Below are 16,781 nucleotides of genomic sequence, written 5' to 3'. Positions count from 1 at the left end.
TTCTTATTCTTGGCACAAAACTTGGGTCATCCAACTTGGGTCCTCACCGACACGCAGTAATTACACTTTTAATTTTCGATAAATAGTATAGATCCAGCAGTAAATTATCTATTGCTTTCTTTTGCTTGAGTGACCCCTGTCTTTTTCATTTTCATTTTTCTTCTTTTCTTCTCTTTTCTTTTCCTTTCCTTTTTCTTCCTTTTTTCTATCCCCCTTGGCATTTCTCCTTAATTGTGAAATCCGGTGTCAGTGGCCCAATCTTGTCGATCTTAATCGGACATAACGAACACGGAATTTTGCTCAGACCGCGATTGTTTATACATACTAGGTGCGCAATTAAGTTTCCGGGTTTCACACATGGATGGCGCTACGACACATATAGTCGACATACATGTCTGAAGTTGTATTTTTTTTATAGCTTGGACATCTGTTAACAATAACCAGTTGTAATACCAACACATATCACAACGCAAAAATATTTTTTCTAACAACGAAGATGTCGAGTTTTGTGCCAAATAAACAGCATTTGCAGGAAGCTTTGCATTTCTGCTTTAACTTCACAAAAAGTGCAGCTGAAGCACGTCGTTTGCTTGAGGAGGCCTGCAGCGAACATGCACCATCGAAAACTACCTGTGAAGATTGGTTTAAACGCTTCAGAAGTGGCGATTTCGACACTGAGGGCAAGGGGCGCTCCGGAAGACCAAAAACAATTGAAGACGCCGATCTGCAAGCGTTATTGGATGAAGATGATACGTAAACACAAGATCAACTTGCGGAGGCATTAAACATGACTCGCCAAGGTATTTCCAAACGTTTACATGCCATGGCAAAAATTCAAAAGGAAGGAAAATGGGTGTTGCATGAATTGACTGAGATACAGATGGAAAATCGAAGAGCCACTTCCGAAATTTTGCTTTTGCGGCATGAAAGAAAGAGTTTCCTACATCGAATTGTTACTGGCGAGAAGTGAATATATTTCGAGAATCCCAAACGCAAAAAATCGTGGTTTTCACCTGGCAAAGCATCAACATCGACGGCACGGCCAAATCGCTTCGGAAAGAAGACAATGCTCTGTGTTTGGTGGGACCAGAAAGGAATCGTGTACTATGAGCTGATGAAACCGGACAAAACTGTCAATGGGCATCGCTACCGACAACAACTGATCAATTTGAACCATGCATTGCTCGAAAAACGGCCAGAATGAGACACGAGACACGAACGAGTGATATTGCAGCACGATAACGCCATCGCACTTTCATCGTCCAGGATACCATAAAAACGCTGAAATGGGATCTGCTATCGCACCCACCGTATTCGTCAGATCTGGCCCCTTCCGATTATCACTTGTTCCGGTCGATGGCGCATGGCTTGGCTGGGCAACACTTGGCCAATTTCGAAGAAGTGCAAAAATGGTTGGATGAATAGTTTCGGTCTAAAGACGCATTATTTTACCGTCGCGGTATTGCCAGAGAGATAGCAAAAATGTGTAGCTAGCGAGGGACGATACTTTGAATAAACCATTTTTTGTATTTCTCTTGAAATTTTCCATTTTTCATTGATCAAAAACCCGGAAACTTAGTTGCGCACCTAGTATATGTGTACGTATACATTATAAAATCTTTCAAATTCTCTTTCATTGTGAACTTCCGCCTAACCATCAATAAAACAAGTTATTTGTAATTGTAAATTTGTAATAAAAACCAATCACGTTTTCCAACCAATTATTCACAATAAAAAATTCTCCCATCCCTCAACTGTCGCTCACGGTCCTATCCCAAGTAAAAGGATTCAGTTCCTTGACCTAAATAAAAGACCACCGACGTATGTCCGCGCCAGATAAAGGGGTCATTCCGATCCTTGATCTGCACCGCAGACTTGCGAGTACGTCGGAGCTTGTGAGAGTATGCGTCAAGTTGCGTTCCTCCTTCAGGACGTAACATTTGGCTTCGTACCGATTTTTAAGTGGCATTCTTTTTCGTTTTACATCTTTCCTGAATCTTCCAGAAATATGATCTTGTCTCGATTTCTTTCTTTTCTTTCTTCCATTTTCACTTAGAATACTGCGAAATGAAAGCTTCGATCTCGGCTCTAACTGTCAGCTGCATGGACGACAAGTTACTGACGAATTAAGCTATATTTATGTCTGGATAGCTATTGCGTTCAAAATGGTGGCTAAAATAGGCTGTGTGCAGATATACAACAGCGAGAAACATAATAAATTCGTGAAGAATAATACACAGGACGGGCAGTCAGATCACGCTACCTGAGTGACATCCATCTGTACAAGTTTCCAACATATTCTCAGGCTTATAACTTTGTCATTTGTTGCAATATCGACTTAAAATTTAGAGAAAATATTGTCTACGTATGAAGTTTTAAGAAAATATAAAAAACGAAAAATCAATTTTTTGGACTTTACTAGATGTACATGCCCCCTTAAAATTCCAAATGAAAGTTGGAAAAATTGTGAAAACTACGTATACATATATTTTCCGAATTTTGTTTTTGATATCTCAAAAACAAAATCTCAAAAGTTATGAAATTTTAAGCACGAACATACAAAGTCTCGAAGTTTTAGTCTAAAGCATTAATGCCTGTTTCCATCAACTTTGGTTTCATCTACGATTTAGTAAAATTTTGGTTTAAGTTAACTCTTAGCTTAATATTATTAACTAGTTTCTATGAACACTTTATCTAGAACATTTAGCTAAACTTATAATTTATATCATATTAGATCATTAAATATGAAATATCCGATTTCGAATGAAAAGTTTAGTTTATTATATCTCAAACTAGAAGTAGTACAAGTCAAAATATGTGCCTAAACTATCGACATAGCTCTGCCATCTTAACGGTAGCTTATTTATGCTAGCAGAAGCACGAAGAAGCCTGAAAAGCTGGTGACGATGAAATCGCGGAAGATGTTTTCCACAGTTTGTTGAGAATTGAATACTTTTCCTTGCAAGAAGTGGTCCAATGCCTGGAAAAAGTGGTAGTCAATTGGTGCAAGGTCTGGTAAATACGGTGCGTGATAAAGAATTTTCAAGTCCAGCTCCTATAGTTTGAGCAGCATGTTGTTTGTGCGACATGTGGCCGAATGTTGTCTTGTAAGAAGATTGGCCTGCCTCTATTGACCGACTTCGGTTGTTTAATCGCAGGCATCTTCATCATTTCGTTCAGTTGGTTACAGTAGACATCCGCTGTAATCGATTGACCAGGTTTCATGAAGCTGTAGTGGATAATACCAGTGTTGGACCACCAAACAGACATCATTAGTTTTTTTATGAATATTCGGCTTCGGGCTGTGTTTCAGCATTTTATCTTTATCTAACCATTGTGCCGCTTGCGATTGTCGTAAATAATCCATTTTTCATCACACATAACAACGTAACACGTAATACGAAAATAATTCGCCTTTATGTCATGATAGTAAAGAAAGGCAAACTCCGAAATGATTTATTTCTGACGTTTAATTCGTTTAATTCATATGGAACCCATCTATCCAGTTTCTTTACCGATTTGTTTCAAATGGTCCAATGTTGAAATAATAATGTTAAACCTTGCTGCTAATTCACGTATAGTTGGAGATGTATCCGGTTCCACTACAGCTTTCAGCTCATCATTATCCATCTTGGTCTCGGATCCATGTGGTTCATTTTCAAGATTAAAATTGTCAGAACGAAACTTCTTAAACCATCGACACACTGTGCGTTTATTAGCCACATCTTCACCAAACACTTCATTAATATTTCGAGTTGTTTTCCACGACGGAACTCATATTCGAAAATAATCAAACTTTTGACTTATCCATGGTTAACCCTTTGACTACAAAAGGTGTATATATACGCTCTCACAAGTCTTTCAATATATATAAAAGGCGTATATGTACGCCCTCACAAGTCCATCAATACATACGAAAGGTGTAAATATATGCCTTCTGCAAAACAAATATTTCAAAAATATCTACGAACTTCATTGTACATACCAAGGCAAAAGAAATACTAACGGTCCATTACGTCTCATTGAAAGGCATTTTTCAAGCACATATTTTAATCCGTCTTCGAAAAAAAAAAATCAAACGCGAAAATGTGCAGTATGTAGTAAACATAAAATTCGTCGAGAAAATAGATACGAATGCAAAGAATGTGATGTAGGTTTATGCGTTGATCCATGCTTTAGGATATATCACACGGAAATTGATTATTAAATTGTTTCTATTATCTTTTTATTACCTTTATTCGTTCATTATCTTAAAATTGTTTGTCGTTGTTATGTTAAAATGAATTTGTTTCTCATTATCAATTTCGGATTTTTTCCTTTATATTTAATTACTCATTATTATTGAAGAAATCTGCAAGTTAAGTAAATTAAAATAGCTTAAAAAGTTACTTAAAATAAATAAGAAATGGATATTTTTAATTTATTTGCAATTATTATTTTTTAAATCCTAAGAATAGTATCAAATCTCCGGATACTGTTTTGGTCACTAGTCACTGGTCTGCGCAGCGCAGCGACTGACGTGCGAATAACGCGCCGTCCCTATTGATGGATTACTCCGAGATCGCGCCGCAGTGAAAGGGTTAAACAAAAATTTCTGTCATAAAACTCGAAAGGTAATCACAAATCAAAACATGCATTTGAAAGAGTACCCTCACAACAACAAAAAATCAAAAATTATAAAAGTGAAATGTCAGAGATATCGACTGTCGAACTCAAGTACTTAAGGAAATCGGAAATTTCATATTTAATGACTTAATATAATTTAAGAAGCATAGAAATGTAAAATGCTGGTTCAATGATCTTGAATTATACAGGTATCGTATCTTCTAGAAGTGCCTTTTTAGTGTCAAATAGGTTGATAGGAAATAATGTCGAAATGTTTTTGATGATATAATACTAAAAAGCGTATAATTACCCTTACGGAAAAAACAATCAAATATTGAATATCAACACTCAATTGTTCGAATTTACTCTCAAATTTGAGTATATATACATACATTTGAAAGTAAATTCGAACAATTGAGTGTAAATACTCAATATTTGAGTATTTTTTCGTAAGAGTAGTAAAAATGAACGAAAAGAAATCGAGTACATAACGAAATATTTCTAAAATTTCTCAGAAATGAGGAAATTGATTTTAACGGACTTGATATTAAAATATAAAAATGTAATAGAGAATCAAAAGAATGAACTGTAGAATAAACTGTAAGGATAAAGAAAAGTATGGGAAAATGATAGGAAATATATATAATAGTAATATTTATAATAATAATATAATAATAATATTTATAGTACAATATATAGTGATATTTTTATAATAATAAATCTTTAACCGAATTTAAAATTTCTGAGAGAAAGACAGAGGGGGGAGGACAAAAATGAATTGGAATATTACTTAATATATCATAAAAATAATAAATTTTGAATTGATATTGAGTTGTTAGCGCAAATTTGCCTGATGCAAAAATTCCGCAGGTTGTATATGCTGAAAGTATATTTGTTCAATTCAGGAAAATTTTAAGGGACATTTCTATACCTTGATTAACTGAATTTAGAAGCTTAAAAATATGCAGAAAGTTTTCTATACGATATACTAGTGATATTTTCCGCTAAATATGATAAAACAATGCAATATATACATTTATATGAGATTTATAAGTATAAAAGAAATCTCAAAAGGGTCATGTGATTGTATTAATACTTATTTGAAATAACGTTTTGATGATCGCTTTTATGTTATCGACACTTTTGGGCTTTTTTTGGACATTTTCGTCTTTGGCGTCATTTTCCACTTTGGCATCTCCTTGACGCGAGAAAAGGAGGCGATGAGTTGAGGCTTTTAATTTCTCCTGGATACCCGATTAATACATACGAATCGGAAGACCACGGATGTTCTAAACAGTCTCCAGTGAAGAAGACTGAAAAAAGATGGTAGTCGGCAGAACTGCGAAACCACCGCGACGCGCGGGCACGAAAATCAAGGCCGTGTCTCACATTTTGTTTCTTTGTTTGATTCTGAAGATACATGGATGGCGCTTTTTGCAGCTGACGCCGGAGGATGAGGAACGGCGTCGTCGACGGCGCGAGCGCAATAAAATTGCAGCAACCAAGTGCCGGCTGAAGAAGCGTGAGAAGACAGTGATTCTCGTGCAGGAATCCGAGATCCTGGAGACGCAAAATCACGACCTCAAGTCACAGATTCAGGAGCTGGAGACGCAGAGGCGTAGGTTGGTTGACATGCTAAGTCTGCATACTCCGACGTGTCTGAAGCAGGGCGCCGACAGCGCGACTTCCTATCAGCAGTTCGCCGAGCCGATCCAGCTGCCGAGCTACCAGGACAATTTCGTTCAGCAGGCGGCACCGCCGCCGCCGCCGCCACCGCCTGCCCTCAACCAGCCGCAGAACTGCGTCACCGAATACCATCCGGTCAAAGTTGAAGAGTACGAGGCCGATTTCTATCGGCAGGGTAGTCCATATGTGCCGACGACGTCGGATGCCGGTTGCACGGTCTAGCATTGCCGTTGTCATTCCGCGTCGTCATTAAGGGAGAGAGAATCTAGTCGAGAAGCTCGGACTTGTGTGCACACGATGTCTCGTAACTCGCAAACATGATTTTTATTTTAATATTTGTATGTTTTTTTTAGCGATCCGGAGTCGCTTCACTCTTGACAAACGTTATCGTTCATCATCACTTCTTGATTTTCCGATTTTCATAATTGACGTTAACTTTAGAGTATTAACACTTAAACTGTTTGATGGAAGAGAGCAGATTTCCTACTTGGATGTAAATAACGTCCCGGATAATCAAACCTGTAGAAACTGATTTTGCGCAGTATTTATTTAAAATTTTCAGCAGCTTGTTACCAGAGTGTAATATGATTTATGATAGAGTACGATGGCGGAAACCGTACGGAATTTGTCAACCATTTGAACGCGTTAAAACGAAGCATACCGCAGATCTCGCTAAAGGATCCCGCACTCAATATATGGAGTTTGGTTCCCGGCCAATTTTTCTGGAACTGATATATGTTGTACTATATAACCGCCCGAGCAAAAGTCTTTATGGAACTTATGGAAGGTCTGAAAATTAATAATTATTGAGATACAGAGGTGGAAAGTTTCGTTTTAGCCCTCATCATTATCAAAAATCTGGCGGTAAATGGGATATGTTTATGTATGTGTGTGTGTGTGTATGCGCGCGTGCGTGTGTGCGTGCGTGCGTACGTGCGTGTGTGCATGTGTGCGTTTCTTGCAGCCATGTTTCAAGAAGTAGTGAAAAGTCGTGAAAACGACTCGTTTTGGAGAATATTCGACAACAATTCGTCACGAACAATAGTCGTGAAAAGCTGTTCGCTATGAAGTATCAATTGAGGAGTAGTCTTAAAAACGGTTTTTTTAAAAAACGCCGAATTAGTCGTAAAAACGATAGTTTCAAAAGATTACTCAGACAATATTATCGGCAAGCAGTAATATTATTAAAATGGGGAAAGGAAAATAAACAATAAATAATTAGAACACACACACGTACACACACACACACGCACACGCGCACACGCACACACACACACACACACACATAAACATATCCCATTTATCGCCAGATTTCTGACAATAATGAGGGCTAAAACAAAACTTTCTACCTTTGTATCTCGATAATTATTTTCGGACTTAGGTTCCATAGAGACTTTTGCTCGGGTGGTTATATAGTACAACATATATGAGTTTCAGAAAAATTGGCTGGAAACCAAAATCCATATGTTAGGTGCAAGGTCCTTTGTACTCTAAATTTGTTGTCAAATAATGTTAGCAGGATCTATCGGATACGAGCTTAATGCAGGTATAGATTAGATCTATGGATCTGCTGTGGCATTCTAATCGAATCTGCTGCCCATTTATTCGCATATTGCCAATATGCTGCTCATTGTCGTATTCAAGTTGAAAAGGATTGCAGGAAATAGGGGTGAAATTTCTTAGAAAAAGATTCTCATGTAATATTGCAATGTCAAATGGAAAAATAATAAATAGACGAGAAGACTAAATAAGAAAGAAATATATTTATATCTACATAAATGATAAAAAACGAAAGAAAGAGCAATAGAAGAGAAAGAGCAGATATCTGTGTATATATCTTGTTCCTTCTTGGATTCATTAAATTGATTACTTTTAAGTGCCATTAACGCAATTTTAAACCAACTCACCTTAGGTTAGATTTATTAATCGATACACATGCACATATACATGGATTTTGTTTTATTGTCTTTCTACCTCTGATTGACTTCTATTTTGTCTTATAATTTTTCGCTCAATTGTACTTCCCTCTTTTTTCAAGAGAAAGAAAGATTACATAATTACATGCCCATATAGTATAGAAGTTGCAACAATATTGCTGCAACGTTGCAGCAATGTTGTTGCAACTTTTATACTGTATTGTGTATGAGATGAGTATTCTATTTGAGTAACATACTCAATGCAGTACGATTAATGATAGCAAACATAAAATTATTACATACATTCCACGTACAAGATGATGAGAGAATTTAAGTTTGTCGAAACTCGCAACTATATTCAGCGGTTATGTTCTTCTTTTTGTTTTGTGTGTGTGTGTTCATCTGAGCTTCTCTTTAGTCTCTTCTTCCCCGTATAAGTCCGTAGTTTATGAGTAAGCTCGTAAATTGATACTACCGTATTGCATAAACGCGAATAATGACTTATATATTTTCTTTTATCTTCCTTCATCGATTTTCATGTCTCCTTTTCCTCCTTTTTCGTATTTTCTTTTTCTTTTCTTTTCTAACGAGCTAATTATATTCGAGATAAACGTTCGATGTAGGACGCTTTGAACACATTCCTTCGTAATAATCGTACTGTGACATTCTTAAGGCCTTATTAATGTAATCGAAGTAATGTAAGGATGAACCATTTCGACGATGCTCGCGCACGACTTCGAGAGAGAGAGAGAGAGAGAGAAAGAGAGAGAGAGATGTAACTTTTTCAAAAACTGTTTCTATATAGAAATTGAAGGCTTGATCGAACGAATTCTGCATTTTCTCTTGTCGAGAAAATGTTTTTATTATTGAAAATTATATCTTTATTTTTTTATCGATAGCGAAATGCGAACGAATTTATAAATCGTAGATCTACTTAGAGAAATATATATTTGAGTAATATTTGTTCTACTATTCGTAGTTATTCGTAGACACTGGTTGTTTCAGAAATACAACTTTAAGACAAGTCGAACTTGTTGCAGTGAAATAGCGAATAGCTTGTCAGGTCTGCTTGTATTCCCGTCGCGAGTCCTCGGATGCGCGTTCGTGTGAATATATTATCTTCTTTCTTCCATTATTTTTCTATGCACATCAACGCGCTTGATGTCAAACTGCACAAGAAAAGGAAAAAGAAGAGAACCAGCGAGGCGAGCGAGCGAGCGTCGAACATCGTCGAGCTTATCCCATCATTAACAAAGCGAGAATCGAAACACCGTCTCGCCGAGATTCGCGTGAGAGAGAAAGAAAGAGAGAGAGAGAGAGAGAGAGAGAGAAAGAGAGAAAGAGAGAAAGAGCGAGAGCGAGAACGAGAGCGAAAGAGAGAGCGAGAGCGAGAGAGAGCGAGAGAGAGAGAGAGAGAGAGAGAGAGAGCGAGAGAGAGAGAGAGAGAGAGAGAGAGAGAGAGAGAGAGAGAGAGAGAGAGAGAGAGAGAGAGAGAAAGAGAAAAGAAGAATACACGTGAGTAATTCTCCCAGTGTCGTATATAAATTCTATCGTTATTGATCGTGACTATACTATATCGTGTGTCGGAGTTGAGCGCGCGTTCAAGAGAGGATACTTATAATTATACGAAATAACGAATGATATTTAATATTACTATTGTACGTACGTATATATTTTATATACAAACGGATATATTATATAGAAGTATATATACAATTATATAGAAGTATATGTACATATATACACATATATGTGCGTGCGGGCGTGCGCGTGCACATATGATGTGTGTATATGTGTGTGTATTGAATGTAGATACACGTGTAGCATACAAAGTGTTCTGTAATGCGAAACTGGATGAATGCGATTCTATTTTTCAGTTGTATAATATTATAGATGAAGTATTTGTCAGTGAATTCTTCAGAAGAAACAAAAAGATACTTAAAATTTTGTTATGATACACGTGTTGCGAATCTTTAATTATATCGAAGATAACCATTTGTTCGATATAATATGGAAGGTGATTCTTCTTCCATAGACGAGAATAATACGATACGTCTTTAGCACTTTGTATATACATACGTATGCTATATATTTATTATATATATATTTTTTTTTCACGCGCAGAAAACGATCGCATATTAAGTTATAGGCCGTTAACAGTTAACGAACATTTAATCACATAACGATTAAACGTTAGAGATTCATTGGAGAGCCGATAATTACGTGCCTAACGATACATACCTCAATTTTTCGTGGTAGTTACCCTCCCACAGTGCGTTTGTACCGAGAGATATATAGAAAAGAGATATATAGAAAGTAATTATAATATTATATAATAATATAATATAGACGTTGCAATTTGTGAGATTTGTCGTCTCGATTCTGCTTCGAATATATTCACACGAAGAAAAGAAAGAAAAAATTACATACGGCAATGCCAAAGAATTGCGAACGAACATAGAGTGTAATGTTTGCATCTTGATTTTGTAATGATTGTTATATATCGTATCGATAATTGCAATTGCATGTACACTGCTTTTGCTGAGCAAAGTTGCGCGCGATAATACGCGTATACGTGAGAGAAATTAAGATATAAAGAGAGAGAAAGAGAAAGAGAGGGAAGAGTTAAACAGATTGAAATATAATTATTTTGTAATAAAATCAAGTTCATTTTTAATTATCTTCGATATTGCTGATATACAATATCAACTATTCTGTTAAAAAAAATATATATGTTTAAATATATTAAAAATATATTAAAAAAGTCGCGTATATATATGTAAAGGTTACCCATTAAAATTTTTAATAGAAAATTAATTTTTTATTGTAGATTCTAGTCAATGTTTCGAGCTTCTTTTATATCATTATAGTTATATAAGTTGAAGTTTAGAATTGAGTTATGAGTTTTTTTCTAAAACGCGATGTTTTTGATATATTTAAGCATATTTTTGTTAATGAAACACTCCGTACAATATACTGACGAAAAAAAATAAAAAGGAAGAGAGAGAGAGAGATGTTAATGATTTTATTATTATATTATATAGGATGGTTTAATCACAGAAGGAGTTTTAGAAGGATAAATTTAAAGAAATATGCAATGTTCACAAAAATAGACAAGAAATATCTAATAGTAAACATGCAGATTGTTGGTACCATCTTCGACATGTACAAATTGAAAATCTTTGACCCTCACTTATTATCAAGAACATGACTGAATAATTTCTAAAAGGTTTTAGTCGGTGCTTAAAAAGTTATTAACAAAAGAAATTTGTGGAATATACTAGATAAAATGATAAATAAATAATAAATGATACTACCACCTGAGGACATCAATCTCGACATACACAGTCTGTAAAGTAAGAGCGTGCACGGCATAAATGGCAGTTGGCTTCAAATATCGTCCTAGTTTTTTTGTGAACCGATAGATGAAATCTTTGTCGTGAATGCTTTGTCATAAAAGATTCAGTTGGCGTCGAACTCTAACCTGAGAAACACGTTAACCGCCATGAGTGCCGCATGCGCATCGCCCTACGAGGTTCCTTTGTTCCCGCCCCAAAGGACCAAAAATGTCATATGCAGTGGTTGCTAAATACATGGGAAAGTCAAAATCGTTCGTCGCTAAGTGGATTCAGCAATATAAGAAGATCAAAAATGTCGATGACTTGCCAGAACGTGGCTCGATAGGCAAAGTGACGTCGAATATGGAAAAAAAAATTGTGAATTTGTTTAAGCGGAACCCGACCTTAATGTTTAAAATTTATGAGAAGTGTTTGTTGCCGACTGCTGAACGATGCTTCATAAAAAAAAACGAGGACTGGATCTTACAGGAAGACAACGACCCAAAACACCGAAGCAGCTTTGCACCGAGTGGAAAGAGCAGTCTGGCATCGTCACACTTGATTGGCCATCGCAGTCGCCAGATGCAAATCCCATTGAAAATGTGTGGACATATCTCAAGCACAAGCTTCGAGGAAAAAGAGTATGCACTTTGAAACAGCTGACACGACAAATTCGTCTTATTTGGAGGTCTTTACCGAATGAATATGCAGTCAACTTAGTGGGAAGTATGCCAGTTGCCAATTATCAATGCCTGTGGTGACTGGACTCATTGTTAATGGTATAGCATTTTTCTTCTCATGGAGTACAACAAATCCATGTACTTAAAAATCATTAAAAATAAATTTTTCTACACATTAACCCGTACACGCTCTTACAGACTGTATTGTTGAGACCATGACTCTAAGGCTCCTGTGCACAAGTGTACTGTTCATTTACATATATTCTATCATTAATGCAGTTACACGTTTACCTCGAAATAGCGCTCCTGTTATTACAGCATACGTAAAGATTATGTGCATTATTTGGCTGAATTCATATTAAAAAAAAATTTATTTTTCAGGACAATACATTGGTGAGTTTTTCAATCACATGACTTACTTCTACTACATGGGCTGAAAAGTCTTTGGCCTGACATATAGATGGCGCCACAAACTAAAAATCCTTATATTTCCTATAGAGTACCAACCTTAACTTAGACGCTGTAAAAATTTCATGATATTTCGTTGACTCGTGTACAAGTTATAGCTTTCGAAGTGACATTACCTCTGAATTTATCTTTACTATGGGAAAAATTAATTTCGTGTTTTGATTAAACATTGCTTCCTGATGGGAAAAAACACAGTTGAAGCAAAGGCATGGCTTGATAAATGTTACGGCACATCTGTCCCACCGAATTCAACCATCAAATATTGGTTTGCTGAGTTTCGTCGTAACCGTACGAGCACAAATGATGCACCACGTTCAGGAAGGCCAAATGAGGCAGTTACTCCAGAAAACATCCAGAAAATCAGTGAAATCGTGTTGAATAACCGCAAAATGAAATTGAGTGAGCTAGCTAACATCATAGGCATCTCAAAGGAACGCGTTGGTCATATCATTCATGAATATTTACATATGAAAAAGCTTTGCGCGCGTTGGGTGCAGCGTTTTTTGACAATTGAGCAAAAAGCGGAACGTGTTCGACTTTCAAAGCAAAATCTGGCCCTGTTTAACCGCAATAAGAAAGAGTTTTTACGTCGATTTGTCACAATGGATGAAACATGGATCCATCACTACACACCGGAGTCCAATCGGCAGTCAGCGGAGTGGTTATTGCCTGGTGAAAGCCGTCCGAAGCGCCCGAAGACACAACAATCAGCCGGCAAGGTTTTGGCCAGTATTTTTTGGGATGCGCATAACATAATATTCATTGATTATCTTGAACATGGTAAAACTATCAATAAAGAATATTACTGTACATTACTGGATCGATTGGACGACGAGGTCAAGGTCAAACGGCCACATTTGGCAAAGAAAAAAATTTTGTTTCACCAAGACAATGCTTCAGCTTACTCGGCTCGCGATACGACCGATAAATTAAAGAAATTGCGCTATGAATGAATTGGTCCCGCATCCCCCGTATTCTCCAGACCTGGCCCCCAGCGACTATTTCCTTTTTCCCCGACTGAAGCAGTGGCTCGCTGGTAAAAGATTTTACTCGAATGAGGAGGTCAAGTTGGAAACAAATGCCTATTTTGAGGGACTTGATACCGAGCACTATAAGACCGGCATCGAAATGTTAGCGGACCGTTACACTAAGTGCATTACTCTAAATGGAGATTATGTCGAGGAATAAAACACTTTTTCATTAAAAAAATCGTTTTTTCATTGTTAAGCCAAAAACTTTTCAGCCCATGTAGTATAAATTGACACATATGAATATTTATAGTAAATATTTAATAAATTTAGTTGCTTTAAGTACCGTATATTTTGGAATATACGAAACTGTATTAATCATGAATAGAATAATGTGCAATATAATATGTGTCAGGGAGAAAGTGGTTTCACCTCTCTCGTGCACTTCACCCTCAAAGAATCTAAACCAAAAGTATTCTGTATTATTATAACATTTTGGTTTTGACACAAATAAAAAATTCTAATATAATACATTCATTCTTTTAAGTTTTGTTATATATATATATATACAGGGTGCACGATTTATCTGAAGACATTGAAATATCTCGAGAACTATGCATTGGATAAAAAAAAGTGGTTAATGAAAGTTGTTAGTCTCGAAGGGGGACATCCAATGATACCAAACTCGACCTCCCACCCCACCCCCTGGGGGTGGAGGTTGGGGACAACTTTGAAATCTTAAATGGGAACCCCCATTTTTTATTGCAGATACGGATTCTACGCCACAAAATACATAAATTTTGTCCGAAACTTTTTTTTTGATTCGTGATAGATAGCGCCGTAATCGCAAAAAATTATATTTTCTGCAATTCTCCAGAAATGATCATTGGATCGAGAAATAAAAAATACCTGCTCAATATTTTTAAAGTACATAATAAAAGTTATTCCCCCCTCCTCTCGGGGTAGGGTGGATGGTAACGTTCAAATCTCAAATGGGAACCCGAATCGAAGAGGGAACTGCTCGACGCGCCACTGTGGGTGTATGGCGAACTACGGCTTATTATAAAAAATTGTTTCAATGAAAAAAATTGTTTCAATAAAAATTTCACGTACAATCTAATTCTGCAATGAAAATTGTGGATCCCCATTTGAGATTTGAACGTTACCACCCACCCTACCCCAAGAGGATGGAGGGGGAATAACTTTTATTATGTTCTTTAAAAATATTGAACAGGTATTTTTTATTTCTCAATCCAATGATCATTTCTGGAGAATTGCGGAAAATATAATTTTTTGCGATTACAGCGCCATCTATCACGAATCAAAAAAAAAGTTTCGGACAAAATTTACGTATTTTGTGGCGTAGAATCTGTATCTGCAATAAAAAATGGGGGTTCCCATTTAAGATTTCAAAGTTGCCCCCAACCCCCACCCCCAGGGGGTGGGGTGGGAGGTCGAGTTTGGTATCATTGGATGTCCCCCTTCGAGACTAACAACTTTCATTAACCACTTTTTTTATCCAATGCATAGTTCTCGAGATATTTCAATGTCTTCAGATAAATCGTGCACCCTGTATATATATATATATATATATATATATATAATAATCTTTTATAGGCGATGACTGCCGCCTAAAAATTTTTAAATATCATTCAAACCGATGTCCTTAATAACATACATGAAGGTCATTGATATCAAGACACCAGTAATCTGCATATTTGAGAATTGAATTAACATGGTCGAAAAATCAAACTTTTTCTGGAGACTTTAGTGTACTTTATGCTGTTTTTATTTATTTACTGGGGAAGAAAGAGTTGTTTACTAAAACTTGTTTACTAAATAACGGAAATATCGCAATTGCAAACGCACGAAAAGAACAATGATAACATTCGTTTTCTAATTCTTACTACGCGAAAGTACTATATTTTTTACATTTCCAACTTTTTCTTCTTCCATTATTATCTATTTCATCTTCGATTTAGATTCAGATACAGATTCAAGTCTCCGACTTAGAAATGATTCAGTTAAGGGACTAAATTTCCCAAGTCTTTCTTCTCAAGACCATGCTGTATCGCAGAGTGATAATGAATTAATAACCAATGAGAGATCGGTAGATTTGTCGGCAAACGCACTTTGGGCTACGCTTAAGTTCTCGCGCATATCTATGAAAGTTAATTCGGTTGTTTCAGTGGAAAATGCCGTAATAATAATAAGTATGTTATCGAAGAAAAGTTTCCATACAAATCCGTGACTAAATACGTCTTTTTATAAGTTTTTCGAAGATTCATTTTTCAAGCGCTATGTAATACATAAAGAGCATTCGTCGTGCAAATTTATAGATGTATATGTACATACGATACACCTGTAAATGCGATTCGTATTCTTCGAGTGTATTTTCTCCACAAATAATCTCCGCCCGCCCGCTCTAATTATGTTGTGAATTGTATATCATCTCAAAGCGGACTTGAGATAATTTGCAACAACAAATATGTAGTTCGATGTATGTTGGCTTCGTAAAAGTATTACTAAGCAACCAACTTCCGCGATTCTAAATGCCCAAGATTTCGTTATTCAAAATAAACAACCTACTACTGCCAATGCTAAGATCCTGCATACCATAGCTTCTAGTATCTAAGAACTCGTCTCACACGTTCATTTTCTTACATTATTGAAATGCGAGCCACATATCGAGAGAAATGTCATTTCCTCTCTTGTAGAGAATAAGTCATGGCTTTCATCTTTTTTTGAGCAGAATATCGAATTGCGAAATCGTATAAAATTACATACGAACAGTGTGTTAGACCTACAAATTAACGCGACTCAGCGTTGTATCTTCTTTATATATCGTTACATAGTACCTGGCTATGGTTTCTGATGCGACCGTTTTTCCCGTGCGAATTTATCTCACTAACCATGCAACTGCGAGCGAAACAGAATGGAAAAATGGCTGGCGAAATTTTGTCTTGTATAATCTGAGAAAAATATTTTATTCTTTAAATAAGTGTCTTGAATACTAATAAACCACTATCCTTTCCATGCTTTAAGGGCCTTCATACATTACTACTTTGATTAAAAGGCAGTTTTGAAATAGGAATCACTCTTACATAGGGAAATTAATAT

At 36.3% G+C, this 16,781-nt stretch overlaps 1 protein-coding gene across 2 annotated transcripts in view; it reads left to right on the top strand.

The window, feature by feature from the left end:
* Atf3 (Activating transcription factor 3) overlaps positions 1 to 8,909 on the top strand; it is a 75,213-nt gene extending 66,304 nt beyond the window's left edge. Inside the window, exon 4 of one of the 2 annotated variants that reach the window (XM_025298637.1) lies at positions 6,046 to 8,909. In XM_025298637.1, coding sequence (XP_025154422.1) covers positions 6,046 to 6,513 — 468 coding nt within the window. In that variant the 3' untranslated portion in view covers positions 6,514 to 8,909. Of the gene's footprint in view, positions 1 to 6,021 lie in introns of both variants that reach the window. The other variant, XM_025298636.1, reaches the window with a different exon arrangement.
* Positions 8,910 to 16,781: the final 7,872 nt, after the last annotated feature.

The sequence above is a fragment of the Harpegnathos saltator genome, unplaced genomic scaffold (genome assembly GCF_003227715.2).
Source record: "Harpegnathos saltator strain DR-91 unplaced genomic scaffold, Hsal_v8.6 scaffold229, whole genome shotgun sequence".
In the NCBI taxonomy this organism is placed as follows: domain Eukaryota; kingdom Metazoa; phylum Arthropoda; class Insecta; order Hymenoptera; family Formicidae; genus Harpegnathos; species Harpegnathos saltator.
Note: the sequence above shows the minus strand (reverse complement) of the source record. Positions and strands in the feature narration are given on the sequence as shown.